This window comes from Vanessa cardui, chromosome 11, assembly GCF_905220365.1.
Source record: "Vanessa cardui chromosome 11, ilVanCard2.1, whole genome shotgun sequence".
In the NCBI taxonomy this organism is placed as follows: Eukaryota; Metazoa; Arthropoda; class Insecta; order Lepidoptera; family Nymphalidae; genus Vanessa; species Vanessa cardui.
In genome coordinates, this window is record NC_061133.1 from 10,333,930 (window position 1) to 10,355,885 (window position 21,956).

Below are 21,956 nucleotides of genomic sequence, written 5' to 3' on the forward strand. Positions count from 1 at the left end.
AAAATTAATTTGAATATTTTTCATTTTCTAAATTCATTTCCTGTTATCTCATTGAAAACTGGTTGATTTAAAATAGGTACAGTCGTTAAGACGTTACAGTTACTAGTAATTGAATTATTATCTTAAGTTTGATATTATGTTTTCCTCTTTACTGTTTCTGTGTTGACCGATTAATGATGTAACGGTAGCATGTTTATGTTCTAAGCTAACAAATAAAACAATTTAGACATATGAGACATTTATAGTTTAATAATGTAGATATTATTCATGGCATAAAAAGTGAGATATTTACCTTTTTAAATATAATATGGGTCATATGATGTTAGTTGGTCAGGAATATTTCTTGTGATGTGCCTGTTAAAATAATAGTTAAAACTATGTAATATATTTTGCTATAATTTCATAACAGGCGCAATAGCTAAAACAATCGAAAAACCAAAATAATAGCTACCATATCAAGTATATTGTATTTTATAGTTCAATACAAACCAATTTCCATACTATCTTAAATGTCTTTCGTTCACGTCTCACATTAGAAAAATTATCTATAACCACTGCCATAACCATAGAGTAAAGACAGTGGCGGATTTACCAATAGGCTAAGTAGGCTAGAGCCTAGGGCGGCAGATTTAGAGGGGCGGCAAATTTAGCCCAAAATTTTTATTATGTTACAGAAATAAAAAAAATACATTTAATTATACACATTACGTCACTACATATCGGGTTGGAAAAATAATCTAGTAACTGACAGAAATATCACCGAGTTCATGATCATACTAATAACTGGAAAAACCCGATGTAATAAGGACGATAGAACACAAATCATAAAGTTGCAATTTCAGAATAAATGTCATTAATTTGAATTTGAAGTCAGTAGGGGCGGCAAATTAAATATCCTACTAGCCTACTAGCGGCAAATTTGTAAATCTGCCATATAGTAAAGATGTAAGAAGGAAAATCAGATATAGCCTATTTCAGTGGAAGTAGGAAAAAAGATGAACAAACTTTAGATATACTTATTTCATTCGATTTGCTAATAACTCAGCTGTGTTGTGCACTGCGAAGATTTTATGATTAATATCACTTTATTTATTATACAACACTATTGCACTTATACCACACTTTGTGTACTTGACCTCTTTTTTTACTTTATTTTTACTTCCAAAATTCCGATAACAGGTGCAACGATTTTCAATATGTAATTTTTTCGGATATCCATATTGAATATCATTTTTAATCAAGCTCTAGACCAATGATATAGCGTGAATTTGCTGTAAAATGTTGTTTATTTGACTTTTTTCCTGTTATGGGTGAAGTAGAGAGTATGATGACTCTTCAGCCGAATAAGAGTAAGCCCTAATGTATTAAGTAAAAGGTTACATGAATTGTCTGATAGGCTCCACATTAGCTCGGTGTGTGAAATTTATTTATGCTATAATTATTAATTGCTATTTACATAAACATATACTTTCAATACTGAGAACGCGTCGATTAAAATGTTGACCAAAAGATAATCGTAAACGTTTTTAAAATATGACGTTTGATGAGTGCCAAGCGTTGTTGTCTGGCATAATAATAAATTTGTTTCCTTTATTTTACCCTCTACTCTACACACATAGATAATATTTATGCGCTTTTTTTATTCCTTCTTTCGAATGCCGAATTATTACGACATTTTGCCCTTTCAATTTGACGTCCGACTAATATAGCATCTAACTCCAGCAGCGTCATCTGTATAACATAAAAACCGTTTAAAACATCATAATTGTTTCAATAAGTTTGTTACAATTATCATAGTATGTTTTTACAATGAATATTGTGATAATTCTGTAACTTTCAACAATCGACATATTTATATTTAAAACAGTTATATTGAAAACATACAAGAGATAATGTGGTTGTTATATCTATTTATTTTATTATTAATAATGTATTGCATTGAATATATTATAATAAAGAATAGATGTATAAGTAAGAATATATTTACATAATATGGTAATCTACATTTCCGTTAACGTATTGCAAGGGTTGCGTTTGTTAAATGTATATATGTATGACTGTATGTGTTACTATTTTTGTGATAAAAAATACTTTTTATTGGTCACCGACACTTCTTGACCCAAAAAACACTTAATGTATCTAAAAATAGTCTCTCGAATCTAACTTTATGTTTCGTTTGTTAATTTATAAGAACAAAGAAAGGAAGTAAACTAAATTGTTGGTTACTTAATTTATTAATTTTTTTTGGTAAGCACATTGTATTTCTTTTAAGCAAAATCGAAACATAATTTACTCAAATAGTTTTTTGCAATCACTTTTGCAAACAATCGTAATTTTATAGTGTTATTTCAAATGTAAAGATTCATTGATTCGCTATTTAGATCCTATCGAAGAAAAGTGTTAATAAACTTTTCATGTAATAAAATATTAAGTGTTTGTAATTAAATTTATAAACCTAAATGGAAAGTCAACAAAAACAATTATCTCTTCTATTTTCTATAATATATTATGTTGTGTGTTAAGCAATTGACTCTATTTACATTTTATTTTATTTAAGACTTAATTGTCTCAAATAAATAGAAAATAAAAATGGCGTATTTTATAATAACTTTGCCGTTAAAAAGTGGGTACTTTTAGAAAAAAGACAATAGGTATTGTAAAACAACTATTCAGTATAGTAACGATGAGGAAAATAGTAATACTGCTTCAATAGGTAATGCCTCGCTTGGATTACTAATATGAATCAGAATTTCTATCAAACAGGATAAATGCAAATAAAATAGTCACGTTTTTAATTCACGAGACTATTTTCGACAAACCATAGTAGAAATAATGATAAAAAATCGTTTTCATTAGTTTTTTTTGTCTTGTTTATACCTTACAACATCTTAAATAGGTATGAATGTTGGTTTTAAACTGTTTTAAACAATGATTTTACAGTTTTTTTTTATCATCCGGACGAAAATTGTGTTCATAACTGTTTTTTTTACGCAGCATTTGCTCAACGACATTACGTCGATATTGTCTTTTTTTTATTTACGCTTCATGCTTTATTTGACGATTTCATTGGATTATTTATGATTTACGATAATAATGTACATTTAACAGGATTTTTAAGCTACGATTCTTTATTCTTAAAATGTATACCGCCCAATAGAAATAGTGAGTATTGTTTTGTTCCGGTATGAAAGGTCAGTGTAACGATAGGTTCATAACATCTTAGTTTTCAATGTGGTGTTGCCGAATTTCTGATGTGAGGCATACTTAACATTTCTTACAGTGCTTAAAGGCGATGGCATAGTCTTTGAAACAATAACAAATATTTAAAAAATAACGCAACACTTTGTTATGGAAATGATAACATTATGCTCTTTAGATGGACTATTCAGAACGAATGAATGGGAACTAATTCTATTGTTGTAGCATGGCCTTCACGTGTATCGTTCATTTAATAGTTAATAATTGATCTGTATTAAACAATGTAATTTCGCTGTAAATTTTAATTGAAATCTAATTATTAATTAATCTCTAATCTGATATTTTCAAAATCAGTAGCTAATATTCTTTTTTTATGATTATTTTTTCTGTTTCAAATTTATTGACAAGATCGTTATTTCGTAATAGTTATAAAAATACTATATTGTTATACTATATTTAACACACATATTATAATATATTCTATTGTTTAGATTGCATACATTATAGTTTTACAAATACCTTTTGTATTATTATCATTGTTAATTTTTAGTCTTGTATATGTTTTAATGCTCTATATACGTTTTAATTACTGTTGTGCTATCCGGTAAGTCGACTTATACATAGCCTTTGGTGTCCTGTCAAATATTATAGATTAACTTTAATCAATTTTACAACAGATAATAAATAAAATTTCTAACCCAGGTATAATTTCGTATTTTACGAATATTTGCTGCAGATAGTAGGTAAAACTAAGTTTTCACATGTAAGTTTTTAAGGGCTTGGCTTGGACTAAAATTGGTAACTCTTGCAATTTGTAAATGATTTCAATTAAAAATACTTTAAAAAAAAACAACCATTTATTGTATCTAATGTACTAAAACGAATAAATTTAACATGAAATTGATTGATTCCAGTACCGAAAATTTGTGAATTTTTTGGGTCAGTTGGAAACTGTTGAAAATTGAGTTTGAATGATTTCTCTTGAGTTTTTTGATCTCGTATCGTCACTCCTATAAAACTGACAATGCCTATAAAAATAAATATGTAAGGCAAAGAAATATACCTACTGCCGGGACAGCTTATTGTAAATGATGAACATATAGAAATCCTATTTCATTTAATAATGACGCATTCTGGGAAAAAAGCTGACTGGATACGTGATTAATTATGTCATTACATGCACAGTCACTTGATCTGTTATTGAGGATATTCTTCCTACTAATTTAGTACATTATAACAGTAATTTGAAAACTCTATTCTTATAGTAATGTTTCAAATAAATTAATATTTTACCGTCTCTCGTTATTATAAATATTCATAAGCTATTAAGTAGAATAGCTATTAATGTTATCACAGTTATTTTATTGCCGGTACTACTCGTGGAACTATTCATTTGAACATTAACGAAATATAATATTTTTTCACATTCAACTTCATAGTTTGTCATTCCTTCGCGGCTGTACATGATGAGCTTGCACTCGGCATTCTTCGTTACGTACAGTCGCCGATGCGTCGTCGGGTCCATGATCGTGGTAAGCTTCCAATCCACAAGGCTATCGTCACTGGTATTAGGGACAAGACTGTTGTCACGTGGTCTCGGGTCTTCGCTCCAGAGGCTAACGTATACGGTATCTTCCATCATCTTCCGGGAATTGTAATCACGAATGAAATTTATTAAAAACGATTGAGCTATATGACAGTACACTGTAATAGTTTCTGTTATTTCAGCATCTTCTATCCTCAACCAGCACTGATCGGAACGATCGTTTCGCGTCGGTAATTCTAAAGGAAAGGGTACTACGTACGGCTTGTGGATTTTCGTTGTATCCTCGCCGTTAACCGCAACAAACACTATGTTCGAGAATAACAGTATTAATAACATTTTAAATGTGCACTTAGTCCGACGCCATGATTAGAACTGATTGTCATGGCTTCGTATAGTGACAAAAAGTGAAACATTTGCGAATCGCCTTCACAGACCGTGATTATAGGATGAAATGATCACTTGCAATTCACGATTCTTAGTCACACTGTTTGGTTTCTATAAAAGGTATTATGTAAGACAATTTTAATTTACTAACAAATTCAATAAGTACTTATCAGTCATCACTCACGTGAAGGAAGTTGTTTAAATGGATCTTGAGGACATATCGGAATTGTTGTGTAATATAGAAAATGAAAATTCTCTCGTCAGATAGGATGGTTTAGCAATAGTATGAACTTACTATTATGTTTGAAATGTGCAATAATTGCAAATTCGTACGCATTGCTTTTACGAAACGAATCGCCTACTACTTGCTTAAGTTTTTGTGTTGTTTCAAGACCAATAGGTATTTTAAGAAACGGGATTTTTTGTTTACAATTTACAACAACGACGTATTTTATTCTGTCACGTCGGGTATCTATTTAGACAAAGCAAAAAGGGGAATTCTTAAGAAAATTCTAATAGTGCTGGTTAATGTTTTTCTGATGGATGTCAGCTTGTATGTTTGTTTGATATAATCATATAAACTATATTTTTATTGTTACTCTCAAATAGCGCTACCAAAAAATTTAATTGTGGTAATATATTTTGTGTACTGTAAAAAGTAATAATTACTCAATTGCTTTTCTGTAAGGAGCCAAAAGAAATAAATGTTGTGTTGTTTATTCCGGCCATTCTATGAGCTTTGTTTGTAGTTTGTTTCTATGGTGGTTATATTCAAGATCTCAGCCATGACAAATCGAAGGTGAATCATTTACTAGTCATTGATATTGATGCCAAATGCTTTCTCCTCCTTCATCCTGCAAAGCAACTGTGAATAGTTTTAACAAAAGCTTATGATTAAAACTCAAAAAAATATGTTTATAATACGAAATTCCAAATGGTGTAATCAGCGACGTAAGAGACGTACACCTGTATTATTATTGTATTATGTGAAAGTAACTCCAAAATACATGACAACCAACACCCTAATACGCGAGCGAAAACTAGTCGTACAGTGATTATTATTCATCTTATTTCGCTTATTTCCCATTCCCCACCCCATATTTTGTAGATGTAAAATCAAACAATAGCGAACTTTAAAAAAAAAACTAAATTAATGAATTTTAAGGATTTAAATTAATTGCTAGTCACATTGTTTGGGGGTTTAACTAAAAAATAAATAAATCGCTCAAAAACGAATATGTAGCAGATAAAATAAAAATTAAAAACTTGTACTCCATCAACTACGCATTCCAACAAATAATAAAAAACTAAAAAGAGAAAAATGATATAATATAGGTAAGTAGTAGTTATAAACAAAATAAAATATAACTGGTATTCTTATCTTTACAGATTATAAATGATATCCAACATAAACCAAAGAAATGAAATTCTACAATAAAATAACTACAATCGAACGGACTCAAGTATTATACTCTATATTTTTTATATATTTATACTTTATTGTAGATTATAGATTTTTATATTATTCACTTGCAACACTAAAAAATGTGTCATGTGTCATTAAACAAACTAACTTCATGCTAGTCAAGATTTTTTTAGTTCAAACACTGAGTGCGCAAGAGCTGCTGTTGTTACCGTTTGTGTATTTTGTGAAAGTTAATCTGTTGTGATAATTATGCGTCATTGTACTTATATATTATTTTTCCTTCTTTTACTACTTTCTAATTATGAATTCGTAACATCAAAACGATTTACTGGTGGGCATTCATATCCAAAGTCCGGTGGCCTTTCTGGCGGTGGACGCCATTCATATCCTTCGTCAGGGGGCCTTTCGGGAAGTGGGCATCGACCACCGGGAGGCAGCCATGGGTATCCACCATCTGGAGGTTTGTCAGGAGGAGGTCACGGCTATCCAACTCATACCGCAGGGAGTCAAGCGCACCCTCCACCGAACACACATACTGGTAGTCACGCGTATCCGCCAACTAATACACAAACTGGCAGTCATGGATATCCCGCTGGTAAAGGATTATCTGGCAATTCAAACACAGGAGCTGGACATACCACCAATGTACACTACCATTATAACTACAATCCTCCTCAGCAAATTCGTTACACACCTACGCATGGTGGGCCGCCTATGAATTATCCAGTTTATCATTCACCACCTCCAACTTATGTGTATAAATATAAGGATTCAGGAAGTAAGTATGGTACGCTATTGGCTGGTTTAGCGCTTCTTAACCTTGGAACACTCGGCGTAAGTGCTTATGCTCTAAGTAAGAGTCATTCGAATTATACACCAAAGCCAGGTGAAATATGCAAATTTGCTATTAAAAAAGATAATGGAGATTATGAAGAAACCAAAATAGACTGTAATTTGATATCAAGTTTTATATACCAGGAGGAAGCTAAAACTCAGAGTGGAGGTACAAACACAACAGTCGTAACAACTGTAACAAATGTTACAACAATAAATGCACCAAATACCAGTGATTCAAGTCCACCACCAGTGAATGCAAATCCCTTGTATGAAATGTTACCAAACGGCACACTGGTTCCCATTAATGCCACAACTGCAAATACAACAACAGTTGATTCAAACAAAGCAGCGGATGGCACAATGACGTCTTCGGTAACAATAACAACGACCAATACTACTGTGACTAACGCATTGGATGTGAAAGGTAAACCAATTGATGTTACACCAGGAATGCAGTGCTTTGTGATAAGTCATTCGCCAGTAAGGAATATGAAGAAGTCGGTTCCTTGTGGCCTATTACAAACATACGCTGAACAATCATTGAAAAGAAATTCAGCTTCAAGAAATGTGCCCATAATTTCAGTATTGAGTGTGGTTTTAGCGATAATTGTTGCTTACTAAAAATATATTGATAATGTGATAATCTCAATTTCTTAAAATACAATACTATTTATACATTATTTTTAAAGTGTCTTATGGTCCATACAAGATATGTTTTTTAGTTAGTTAAGCGTGTTTTAGATAGAAATAAACATCACAACTTAAATGTATTACTTGGTCCAATATTCATGGTAATTAGAATTGCGACTGATCTATTACCTTATTTAGAAATTTTGTATTTTAAGAGGATGTATTTAAATAAAACGTAGATTGGAAATTTTGCTCGAGTATTTTAAATGTGATATTATATACTTGCAACTATTTTTATAATGTTGTATTTGTTTATGAGTATTAATAAATTGTTTAAACAAATCTCAGATTACTTTATATTCATTTTCAATTCCCAATTGTTGGTTTTCTCTTTAGCTGTTATAGTATTATTTCTTACATAACATGAAATCATTTTAAAAATGCATAGCTAAATTTATTCATATTACATAAAGTTTACTTGAAGGTACCCGTTGACTTTATATTGAAAAATTAAAACATTATTTGCCTAAAGGATAATATATTTTTGCAATCTTTTTCATTCATATCACATGATGTTTATGTACTTACATAATAATGTAATTTTGATATGGCATTGCATTGGTTTCTTTTACGTAGTTAAAGCATTAACTTGGTGGAATTAATATTATAGTGTTTTGTATTAGTCGTTGCTTCTGATTGTCACCAATAACCAGATGGAAAGTATACAAAGTAATTATTTTCCATTCTGTGTAGTAAAATAGGACGAAGCCGTCACAACATGTTTACATTTTGTAAAAGCCTAAACAAAATATGTTTGGGTTAAAGCTGGGTGCTTTTCTGAATCATAACCGGTTTCTTACCGTAATTAGCTTACGTCACTAATTCTTCACATTTGTCGGAATAAATGCGTCTTGCATGGAGGGTTTTCCTCGTTATCCAAAAATAACTGCATACTTTGACAGGCCTTTTTGTTGTAACGTTATGCAAGTAATTTGTTCTTATTTAATACAAAATTCATGTAAATTGTTTTCGATGATATTATAAACTTGATAGCATCGGTATCCATGTGAAATATAGATTAAAATATTTCTTTATAACATGTTGACCAAAACAAAATACAACCGCTTCACTCAGACGAAGTTAACCTCCAAGTTAAGGAAAAACCACCTAGTGATAATACAATCATGTATTCGTAGTGATTGCTCAATATTTATTTATTACCATCGAGATACGATACGCAGTAAAATAATATGTAGTCGTCGAAAGTTAATTAGCTAAAGATATCGGATGGTCATAGTCGAAACGGCACACTTTCTTGAACACCGTTCTATGCTTTGGTTGCTAATACAAGTTACCATAAATGTTAATAAAATCAAGCTGAAGATTTTGTTTGTTATTATGTGTGAACACTGGCGTTCCTCTGGAACTAACTATCGGATTGAAAACATTTTGAATTTGTAACACAATACTTTTTACTTGAGAATTTTTACATAACAGCAGCTGTCAACACATTATCCAAATTTTTATTTAAACAAAATGCTATTCGAATATTATTTTACATGCACGTATTAATACTGATTTTTATTCTACATTTAAACATTTTTTGAATACAGATAACTTATGATAAACCCTGCGGTATCAACTAAAACTAATTTTGTCGTTCGATCTTGTTCAACTAACATACATTTTAATAACAAGGACGATATTGCCGGTGTTCCAATTCGCTATTCGGTATTGAAATGAGATTTTTCAGTCGAGTTGTCATAATATAACAAAACGTATGTATATTAGAAACTTTGTTTATTTAAAAGATCATGAGATCATAAAATATTTATTGATTTTCAGTTTGTTGTTTCCTTAATGCTAAAGATCGTGACTTCACTACGATTTGTTATTATTTTTTTGTTTTGAGATATCTGAATAGAAATATAAAATAAGTGTTATTAGTTAACTAGGTAGGTACAATCATGAACTTTAATATATATAGTAATATATATAACACAGTAGTTGTTAAATTTTCTCGAACTAAGTTATGTTAATAATATAGATTATCAGTGTCATTCTGTTTTAAGAACCCTGAAACGACGAAGACGGTCTTGCTCTAACTTATAAAGACCCTGAGATCTTCTCCACCTAATACAATTTTTTCTCCTAAACGGGGTAAAATTTTTAACATTCCTTGAAAGCACTGACTGGGGTGAGCATTTGATCATATCAGAGGAGATAACTGCTCTTGTTACCTCGGCAAACCTTTAAATGCGGGGTTTCTATAGGTCCCATTGCAGAAATTCCGAAACTGACCGGCTGTTTGAGCACGTCAAACAAACTTGTGATTACCACAGCTGATTTTAATGCTTACCATGTAGAGATGTGGGTATATCTGAACTTGACTTTCTACAACATGTGATCTGACACAACTGGTCACGTCGCCAACGCAAATTCCGGATATAGACGATCATACACTTTCCCGGTTAAACTTTCTGCTGACTTCTCATCCAAACGGCTACTAGGTTACCGTCAATGTACCGAGCGGAGTACCGTGCCCGTTACGCTCTCCTCGTGGCCTCGATTTGTGGGCTGTCACCGAGTGTTCAGATGTACAGATTGGGATGGGATGCGGATTCTTTACATCTTACCTATAGGGGCAGATTTGTTTGTCGCCGGGTGACTCAAAAGTTGTTGCTGACTCTGTCGCTAATGTGGTGTTCGTGTCAATATTTGACACATTACGCACCTGCAAGCCTCCTGGTGTTGCGGTGGTAGTCACTTTCCATCAGATAATCTTCCTGCTAGTTAGGAATTAATTACTTTATTATCGTTACTTTTTTTTTAAATAAATAAGCACTAACATAATATCATTGGCAATCGTAATATATATTGCATCATTAGAGACTTTAGCCTGTTCTTAATGTAGGAATATACACAGAAAAATATCGAAGAAGCAGCAATTGACAAATTAAATAAAATTTACGCACTAGACGACCATGGATTTAAATAGTTTTTATGTAATCAAGTAACTTCTTAGCGACTGTGTGTATATACAAACATAAATATACATATTAAGTTTATACTTCTGTGACGCTATACTACTTTGCGATAGTCCATATTATCTGAAATTTATTAGCACAAAGTAAGTTTAAAATTAAAACAAATTAACTCTGAATAGTTTCCCTTTCGTCTCTTACAATATAATAATTAAATTTCACGTTATGATCCAAAAACAAATACAAATTACGCACGATACACTATAGCCTTAACTACTGACCAAGATAAGATTCCATCAGAAACTAGCACATTCCTATAATACAAACGATAAATAGCTGATAAATAATAATTTGGAAACGTAACGCAATAGTCTATGAACGTTGAATAATAAATTAAACAAAGAATATTGTCTAGCAGTATGACGTATTTGGTATTTTTGCTAGGCAGTGCTGTACAGCTAAGTAAATCAAGTAATAAATTGTCATTGAGGAATTAATCACGCTTCATGGCTGATTTCATCAATTTGAAATGATATTTATTTGAATACTTTTTACTCAGTGTATTTTACGTTTTACTTGTCGACTGTTATTAGAAATACAATTTTTTTCATATAATTACCGGTATAAAAAGGGGATAATTTAGCAAAATACTCTGAAGTCGGCGTCGTTCGTCATCATTAATACTAAATTCAATATTTACGATATTACTATTCCAACAGTAATATTGTAAATATTGAATTTCAACGCAAGTTAGTTAAATATAATAATGAAATAAGCCAATTATGCTTAGTTAACTGAAATAAGAATGTAATAAATTAATAAAACTTAAAACTATATAAACACATACTTTTTAGTGTTTGTAGGTAATGTTTTTTTCCTTTTTCAGTTATCATCTCAGCGTGCTGGGTAGCCGGTGCTGGCGTTGGATTCCTACCACTCTTCGGCTGGCATGCTGCCGTTGACACGGCACCTGGATGTTACTTTGTCGAGGTCATGGATTACAACTATCTCCTCTTCCTATACTTCGCTACAATTGTGACTCCCAGTGTCTTACTTGCGGCTTTCTACGCCCATATATACCGCGTGGTTGTTAAGCAGGTTTGTGTACTTACTTTATTTAATTTGATCATGATCATTATACATTGTTAATGAACTTGGCCCAATGTTATTGATATACTTAATAATAGGTTTATTATTCACGTCACGGTATGTATATACATAGCAACGAAGGAGATATAGAAGTGTGTAGAAAGCTGAGCACTAGAGGAAGGTAGTATGATGGTATAAAAGAGTGTCATTACAATTCCGGCACGGCATTCTAGATCCACAAAACCATTAGAAATCAAAGAAAGTATTCATGGCAATATTTAGTAAAGTTTTTTTGTTGTTTTTTTGGTACGTACAATTTTGAAAATAGATTCCCTGTTCGATAACACTTTAACTGTGTTATATACATACTTCTTACAGTATTTCTTGTCTATAGGTGAAATTGGATACTAATCATAAATCGGCAAATTTATTCGTGTGGTGCAATCGACAAATTAAAAAATATTCCTAGTAGATCTATAGATATATAACGTAGATAATAAAAAAAATATAACAATTATAAGTATGTATTGTTTTAGTGTTAATTATATGAACCATGGTAAAAATATCGTGATGATGATATTTGTTATAATGTTCCATGACGCAGTATAATGTAATTAATAAATCGTATTAACAATGTTGGAATAGCTACATACATATCTTTTACTATGTTAGTATAATATGTATATACAAAACTAGCTTTTGGTCACGAGTTCGCTCGCGCCATTTCTAAGGAAAGTCTAAGTACATTAAGGAGCTGTTTAGGGTAAATCACACAATTGTATTAATTACTGTATGCACAACACATGAATTCATAAGAGAACCACAAAATATTAAGGGCTATTCGGACACATTGGTTAAACGTGCCGCTAGATAAAAATATTATTACTTTAGCCGCGAGTCATCATTATATGTAAAATCATATATGTATTACATATAATATTGAACATCCTTGTTTTATTACAAAATGTATGATATATAAAAATAACAGGTTTTCTCATATTCAATAGATATCTGTAATGTAACAAACACAAGCGGGTAGCTATTTATATTCGAGTATGCACTTTATAGAATCAATTTCATACTTCGCTTATCGACGAATTCCTACAATTTACATTATGATACCATCTACTCGTTAGATATTCGATCGTTTAATAGCAATACCCAGTATTGTTGTGTACCGGTTTAAAGACTGAGTGAGCCAGTGTAACTACAGGCACGAGGAACATTTTGGTGCCCAGGGTTGGTTATGGCGTTTTAAGGATTATTTAATAGATCATAAAACATCAATGTTTACTGGCGGTGGTGATCACTTACCAGGTGGCCCATTAGCTCGTTCACCTAGCTGTACCATAAAAAATGAAAGTGTAATTTTTCATAAAAATATGAGTCATTAGAATTGCTCCATTTTTTTAAATATCCTTTGTTATGTGTTATTCTTGAATAGATAAACAATAAAAAGTGTAAACATAACTCATTATATATTTTACGATCTCAATGTTTCTTTGTTACTGACACTGCACCTCGTCGTTACTTTAAATGGTTCATAAAAAGTCAAGGTGAATGTCTAAGTACATATATGTTTTTAAATTAATAACATATATGCATATTATTATAACATTCACGGTGAATTAATACAATAATATAACAGAGATAACTAGAAAACATTAAATAAAACCATTCTTATATTAAAAAAAACGCAATTTTCTACTAGAACTTATTGTAGTTCTAGCTATCAATATATATAGAATATCTATTCAGGTAATTCATAGGTTTAGTTTCAGAGATTCTGTCAAAAATATTACGGGATAATAAATGACAAAATTTTAAATATTAACCATTCCTTATATTTTTCAGTCAGTGTATCACCAACCTTAGGAATAAGATATTACGCCTTGTGCCTGTAGTAACAATGGCTGATTCACATTTCAAATAACACATTACTGAGTTTTGCTGTTCCTATACACTGATAAAAGTGAAATAATAGTTTGAGAAGAATTTAAGTAAATAAAAGATTGTTAGTTGGAATTGTTTACAAAATCGCATGATTTGTGTGTAAGGACGCAATTAAAACGCATTTAATTTAGGTAATGATATTATACTTCGATACATGTGGTTATTTATTTATTTATTTATATACTCTTTATTGCACACCAATATAGACAAAAATAATAGTAACAATTTTACAAAAACAAAGAAAAGAAAAATGTACAATAGGCGGCCTTATCGCTAAAACAGCGATCTCTTCCAGGTTGGTTAGTATGTTTATATTTCAAATGAAGTTAATGTTGGTGTTGTAAATTAGCAGCGATATTTATATCCATTAATTATGGCGGTTAAATACATATTTTTATAATATTGCGTCAATGTTGTTATAAAATGAGTGACAAGGAAATCATTTTATAAGTCCTAAAATGTTATTTCATTTTCTTGGAAGAATAAAATAAGCTACATGATAATCAAAAGGACATATTAAGGGTGTGAGGTAATTTTAAGATTATTTAGCATTTGAAAAAAGTATTGAATAAAACACTATTGTTTAAATTTAGACGTTACAGATACTGGGGACTCAATTAGCTGCCATTTAATATTTCCCACGCAAATAGTTCCCGCGCATCAAACGCATTACAAAAATCAACGATGTCAATTGACGCACGAATAAAATTCTATATATATGTATTTTTTTATGGTATAGGTTGGCGGACGAGCATTTGGGCCACCTGATGATAAGTGGTCACCATCACCCATAGACAATCACGCTGTAAGAAATATTAACTATTCTATACATCGTCAATGTGCCACCAACCTTGGGAACTAAGATGTTATGTCCCTTGTGCCTGTAATTACACTGGCTCACTCCGCTCACTCACCCTTCAAACCGGAACACAACAATACTGAGTACTGTTACTTGGCTATGACGAAGATCACATGATAGTTGAAAAGTCATATTTGACGGATTATCGAAAAGGAGATTCTCTTTGGTACAAATAAAAGCCAAAATTAAAAAAAAAAAAAAAAAACGAGGTAGTACGAACTTGAACGGCTAGAATTATTCTTCTAATGTCTGATAATGAGTTGATGCCTAACTCCTCGTTATGTACATAGATAATGAACCCAATTCGTAAAATGTGTTTTTAATTATTCGCAGAATTCGAAGAGATTATCTAAGAGGCTATGAGTCATGAGCAACTATTATTTAAGTCAATTATCGATAAAGTGTCTTTATGTCAGAAGCCAGCCCCATTTACCCTTTCAAGATTTCTGTACATGATTCATCATGTTTTTGTCTGCTGGCTGTGTCTTGATGTTGACAAAGATTAATAACCTCGCATTCCTTTTTACTAGTTTTCTTTCTTATTGAGAAACCAAATAACTTTATCTTAAATACACGACAGTAGGATGTTATCAGTTAACATTTCCGTTCTTTATTTATAAAATAGTGGGTATCCTGCGAGTCTTCGCGTTTATCTATCTTTATATTATAAATTTGAAAGTAACTCTTTTAGTCTGTCTGCCTGTCGTTCTTTCACGACCAAGCCGCTGAAGCGAATTTGATGGACTTTTGTGGGTAAGTAAACTTGTACTTCAAGAAAAAACATTGGCTACTTTTCCTGCCTAGCACATGACAACCAACACCCTAAAACGCGAGGAAGCCGCGGGCGACTACTAGTTTAAAGTAATTGGAGTTTGTGATAATAAAAGTAAAGTAATACTCTGTAAATTTCCCAGTGATGGGATAAGGCCTCTTCCATTAAGTAATAATAGTTTGTAATAATAATTTTCTTTAATTTTGTTTACGTTTTTTTTCTTATACAGCTGTAGTACCGCTCTCTTACTGGACATTAAATTTTTCCACTCTCTATTATTAAATCGTTGTTAAATCATAACAATTTAGTGAATTACAATTAAGAATCCTCTTTTTTTGATGATTGATTGAATATTCATGTGCTTAATTTGTGTTTATAAATTCATCTCGTGCTTGGCGGTGAAGGAAAACATCGCGAGGAAACCTGCATGTGTCTAATTTCATAGAAATTCTGCCACAAACAGCGTGGTGGAAAATATTCCAAACATTCTGCTCACAGGGAGAGGTGAGGCCTTAGGCCAGTTGTGGAAAATTTACTGTTATTGTTGTTGTTGTGTTTTCGTAGTATTTTTTATTAATTATTATAATCAGGTAGCAGATATAAAAACACTACCTTACAATAAGATCTGATACTGATCGAAACCATTGTACTTGAGAAAGTGTTGAATTCAACAAAAAAGAAAAACGCAATTCTCACTTTTATAAATGCAATCTGATATTAATGCTTAATAAAATTATACATATATTATAATTATACAATTCATGGCTGAAAGTTAAAGTCGGTATATATATTTCAATGTACGAAAGTATATCTCTGTATATCTGTTCTGAGCTGAAAAACTACTCCGAAACAAGGTCAGTGTATCCCGATATCAGTCATAAAATTTCGGTCGTTGTAATTTCATCATTTGTCTTCAAGGCATCCGAGACAAAATAATATACGTTCAGTTCTACGAAATAGTCATAAAAACACACACAAGCTGGATCACTGTGACCCTTATAAATAGGATCATAAATCGGATCCACGACAACGACATCCTATTTTCTATTATTATCTACGTGATTTTTTGGCAATAATTGCTTCAATCTCCATAAAATTAAGAGAACTCTCTTTTAAAGTAATAGATTCACCTTATATTCTATGAGCTATTCTAACCTACACCGTTAGTTGCCTGGAAGAGACCGCTATGTAGCGATAGGGTCACCAAAATTGTACGCCTGTTCTATTAAGGCCAAATCTATGTAAACTTTATTTTTATATTTCTGTGTGGCGTACAATAAAGAATACAAACAAACACACAATATTTGGTTTTGTCATAATTATGATTATTTATTCCGTTACAAATTAAAAGTTTATTTTGTACTAGACGACTTCTTACACGTTTGAATTCAACAAAAAATATATTGTTGTAGTCTATGTTACTACTTATTACATCGGCTTTCTGCCGCTGAAAGTCCCGTAAAAATCGGTCCCGCTGTTCCAGAGGTTAGCCGAAACACGGACAGACACACTAAAATAATAAAAATAATTATTTGGTATATGTACCGTGTTTACATACATATGCATTTAGTAAAAACAGCTATATTAATTTGACATTTATAGACACTGCTATTTTATTATAATTAACTTATATTTTTGTCTTATATCACATATTTCCATTTTAATTTTCATGCTGCGTTATCCCACAAAGTGAGATAACGTAGTTTAAAGAGAACTGAGATCCTAATATATCTCAGTTTTGATCAGTGTTATTGTATTTTTGAAAAGGTAACAGATCACCTTAACCGACTGATATGAAATCTAAGATAAAGTAACGATGTTGTTTAAATCACTTGTTCGAATCGGAAATCAATAACACGTGCTGTCGATTAAAATTGATGAATCGGCTCATTGAAGGTATCGAGCCCTTATTTAATGGTACCGAGATCAAAATAAGAACAATTTCTTAGTAACCTTTACTTATATAAGTCGACTAGATACACCGGGGACTAGATACATCGTGTATGTTCCAATTCAATAAAAAAGTTATTATTGTAGCCTAAGTTACTTCTTATTACATCAGCTATCTGCCAGTGAAAGTCCCAGCAAAATCGGTCCAGCCCTTCCAGAGATAAGCCGGCCCGGCTTATATGTATAGATACCAGATTTATCCAAAGCTTTGTCGCTATATAAAAATATATTAAAAATGTCATGCGAGTTTTATTACATCATGTTAACGTTGTGCGTGTTAGTTAATTAAAAGGTAATTAAAAAGGTTATTTATTTCTGTTATTTGATGACGAAGGATACTAATCAATCCTGGTATTTACACTTTTAATTTAGGCCAGTTAGTTTATTTTGCCATTATCTTTAATTATATCCTGGTATAAGTCCTCGGAAGATCAACCTTTAAAAATCTCGATAGCATACCCCTGTGTTAGTAGACCTCCTTCGAATAAGAGGTATTGTAATGCTAATTCTTAAGAGTTTCGTTCCTGTTCTTGTAAAGTAAATGCTCTAAGCCATTTCTTTGTACGTCGGGAATTGATAACACGTTTCCCACAAAGAATGAAATGACACAATGACATAACGCTCGAGGTTTGCTTATTCGATAAATAAAACATCACTAAATTTGGTTCACAAGCAGTGAATATATCGCGTTTCATAATCTCTGAATACAAACAAACCGCCTCATTAATAAAATCAGCTTAACGCAATTTTATTAAACAATTTCCGCTAAAATACTAGTACCGTACAATTATGCCACATTGATAAGTCTGTGGTCAGTTGAATGGATTATAGTGCGGTCAGTTTAATCCCATTAATTAAAATGACGACTTCATAAGTCACTAAAAATTGTTCAGGACGCAGTATGACGCGGAAAACAGTTGGCAGAATGTTACAGCCCGTTCGTCATCAATTTCGTAGTAAAATATCTCGTTTCATCGTTCCCGAGTCTGACGTCACAGCGCATATCATATTATCATTGTGTTTCACAAATTACTTGAAAATGGACCATTACGTGTACGACCTTGACTATGGTTTTACATGAGTATCATTACGAAGAATAATGAACTTTTATGCCTACTGTTTATTTGTTATTGGCAACATTTGTAAATTATTTAGTTTATTAGAGTAGGTCAGTTTTATGTTTGTCAGAGATAAGATTGCAGATAATCATGTTTCCATATGTGCAATCTAGTACGGAATATTTAAAGATGCAATGTGTCCTCACGTACGGTCATATTTTATCAATAAATTAATAGATTGTAATATTAATGTTTAAAAGTGAGGCTATGAATGAATATATTTTTATTTAGTAGCTAAATTTAAAATAGTATTTTTTGTTTATACTTGTAATAAATTTTATGTTTAAAGTTCGAATATTTAAATAAGATTATATATATTAGACGTATGTATTTATTTATCTTTATATTTTTTATTGTCTATTTATCAAAGCAATTGTACTTCTTTCAAAGTTATTTTTACAACCAGTGCTCTGCTCAAAAAAAAAACAAAATTTATTATACTTTAGTTTTTGTTACTATGAGTTAAATAACGTTATTTGAAATCGACTTCGGAGTCATATGCGCATCCAATAAAAGTGAAAACTGCGTTGATGCTGCTAATGCGGAAGGACAACTTTCTCCACGCATCAATTATGCTGTTTTGGCTCCTCTGTTCGCGGCTTATACTTATTACAGTAATAATAATAATAATAAATATGTTTATTTCAAGAAATTAGATCCCATAGTTTTGTTAGTAAAATGTAACTTATATTTAAATGTTAGTAAATTTATAAACTATTACCATTACAAAAATATCAATTACAATTACAAAAATACCATTTATAAACTATTACCGTTACAAAAATATCAATTACAATTACAAAAATACCATTTATAAACTATTACCGTTACAAAAATATCAATTACAATTACAGTGAACTGGAACAAATCGTTACGTACGGAAAAAGAGTTGAGCTCCACCAGATATTGCCATCTCTTTCTCTTTCCTTTTCATATAACTTGATTTAAACTTTTTTTTATTGTTTTGAATCACACGTATTTTTTTTGTTTTTATTTTTTTCTTGTCATTGAATTATTCTTAAACATTGTTAATATATTCCATTGTGTCTGTAGCTTAACACATGCATAATGAAATCAATTTCATTCCAACCGAGTGTCCCACGATAACTATCTATTTTTATTTAAATTTGTATGTAATACATGACGATTCTATGGTTTCTGAATCCCTAAACCTGCCAACCTACATAAACCTTAAACTACAAATAATAAAAATACGACTGCTCATTGAAAACGTTTCATTTTCCAATTACTATAACCAAATACTAAGTAGGAATACATATTATAATGAACATTGCTTGTCCGAGAACAAGGATAACTGTTTTTACTGATTTCCTTCCTGTCATTTATAGGTCAACGTGTTGGCTAAAGAACGATTTTATTTCAAAATTAGTAGTCGCCCGCAGTTTCGCTCGCGTTTAAGGATGTTAGTTGTCATTTTTTACGCAAAAAAGTAGATTATTTCTTTTATTCGAGTTCAAGTTTCCTTCATACCACATGTCATCAAATTTAGTTTAGCGGTTTGGTGGTGTAAGAGGAACAGACAGACATAGTTACTTTCACATTTGTAATATTAAAATGTATATGAACATTGTTTAATTTACAGATGAGTGCGGTCGTAACGGTGGAAGGCGGGCAAGGTCGGGGCGGTACAATGCTGCGGGTGCTGGGAGCGGCGCAGAAACGAGAAGTTAAAGCGACTCAAAACCTCGCCATCATCGTCTTCTTCTTCATAATCTGTTGGATACCACTTTACACGATAAACGCGATCAAAGCGTTCATGCCTGAATTGGATATTCCGAACCCATTAACTTATTTCTGTATTATATTTTCCCACCTAAATTCTGCTATAAATCCATTATTATACGCTTACCATTTGAAAGATTTTCGGGCGGCGTTAAAAGGTCTGATATGTACGGTATTTGGACGAGGAGTACCACTTCCTGCTGTGTATCGACCTCCTGTACCAGTGAGACGTCCGGCTTTGGAAAGATGTAACGCTTTACGAGAAAGACCGAGAATTTACGTGAATTCTCCCGTCTGGTTGAGACAAAGAGAGGCCGAAATGGCAGCAGTTGAGAACAGAAATTTGGCACTAATCAATCCAGATTTAGAACCATTTTTGAACAATGTAGGGACTGACGGTTCAAGCGGAAGGCATACTCCCGAGGGTCGGGAGAGGAATAACGGCCCCTATCTCATAGAGGGTAGCCAATGTCAAAGTCCGTACAAGAAAGTGGAAGAGTTTATACGGCGAGTGCGAAGTGTTAGTTCGGAGCACAGCTGACATGAGGCAAGCCGTGTGCCCTCGGCTTATAGTGTGGCATAATCAGCTTTAATTTATTTCACCAATTAAGGACTGTTCGTATTTCAATTATTATCACTATTTAAGATACATTTGTATTGTAAGATGTTTGGGAATATTTTTAGATAAGATATTTTATTATGAGTCTGTTGAAACCAAAAATTTATGAGATTAATGTTGAAATGCTTGTCAAATGTGAATAAATGCTTTGAGATTATTAACTTGGCTATTTCTTGTAACTTAACTTTTGTGTGTTACTTTATAATAACTACAACCGAACCGACACGACATGGGAACCTTAAAAAAAAAGAGCGTACTCCTTCCTTAAAGGCCGGCAACGCACCTGCAATCCCCCTGGTGTTGCAGATATCCATGGGCGGTGGTAGTTACTTTCCATCAGGTGAGCCTCCTGCTCGTTTGCCACCTATGTCATAAAAAAAACGTAATAAATGAGTTGAGATAACCCAGTGCCTAGAACAACATCAACATTATTTAACTCACGAACAAGGGTGCAACCTCAGGCACCGCTGAATTTTAATGTTCTTAATTTCTGTTCACAATTCATTTCGTCGGTCAGCGTTGAAGAAAAACATCGCAAGAAAACCCGTATGTGTTTTCAATGATTCTGATACATGTGTTTCATCCACCAGACGCATTGGAGCAGCTGTAATGAGTTCCAAACCTTCTTCCAAAGGTGGAGGTGATCTAAGCCCAACAGTAGGATATAACAGGCTTTTGCTTATACAATAAATAAATGTTTAGTGTATCTTCTCTACAATATGAATTTATCTATAAAAGTCATACCATTTAAGATACTTTGTACTCAAACATCCTTGCTCAATTGTTGACAGGAAGCTTTTCTCCATTCCAAGCACCTAGCGGGCTGTATATCGGTAGCACGCTACGAT

The 21,956-nt window shown here is 32.0% G+C and overlaps 2 protein-coding genes across 2 annotated transcripts in view; both read left to right on the forward strand.

The window, feature by feature from the left end:
• LOC124533739 (adenosine receptor A3) overlaps positions 1-21,269 on the forward strand; it is an 84,405-nt gene extending 63,136 nt beyond the window's left edge. Inside the window, exons 2-3 of the mRNA XM_047109193.1 lie at positions 11,892-12,103; positions 20,350-21,269. Of these exons, the coding sequence (XP_046965149.1) occupies positions 11,892-12,103; positions 20,350-21,030 (893 nt within the window). The 3' untranslated portion in view covers positions 21,031-21,269. The remainder of the gene's footprint in view (positions 1-11,891; positions 12,104-20,349) is intronic.
• Positions 6,711-8,363, forward strand: LOC124533740. Its single transcript, XM_047109195.1, has one exon. It carries the CDS (start codon positions 6,804-6,806, stop codon positions 8,010-8,012), a length of 1,209 nt encoding a protein of 402 aa, XP_046965151.1. The 5' UTR covers positions 6,711-6,803; the 3' UTR covers positions 8,013-8,363.
• Positions 21,270-21,956: the final 687 nt, after the last annotated feature.

Excerpts from the sequence above, each read along its gene's own strand:
- LOC124533740 (XM_047109195.1), top strand. The coding sequence starts at position 6,804 with ATGCGTCATTGTACTTATATATTATTTTTCCTTCTTTTACTACTTTCT.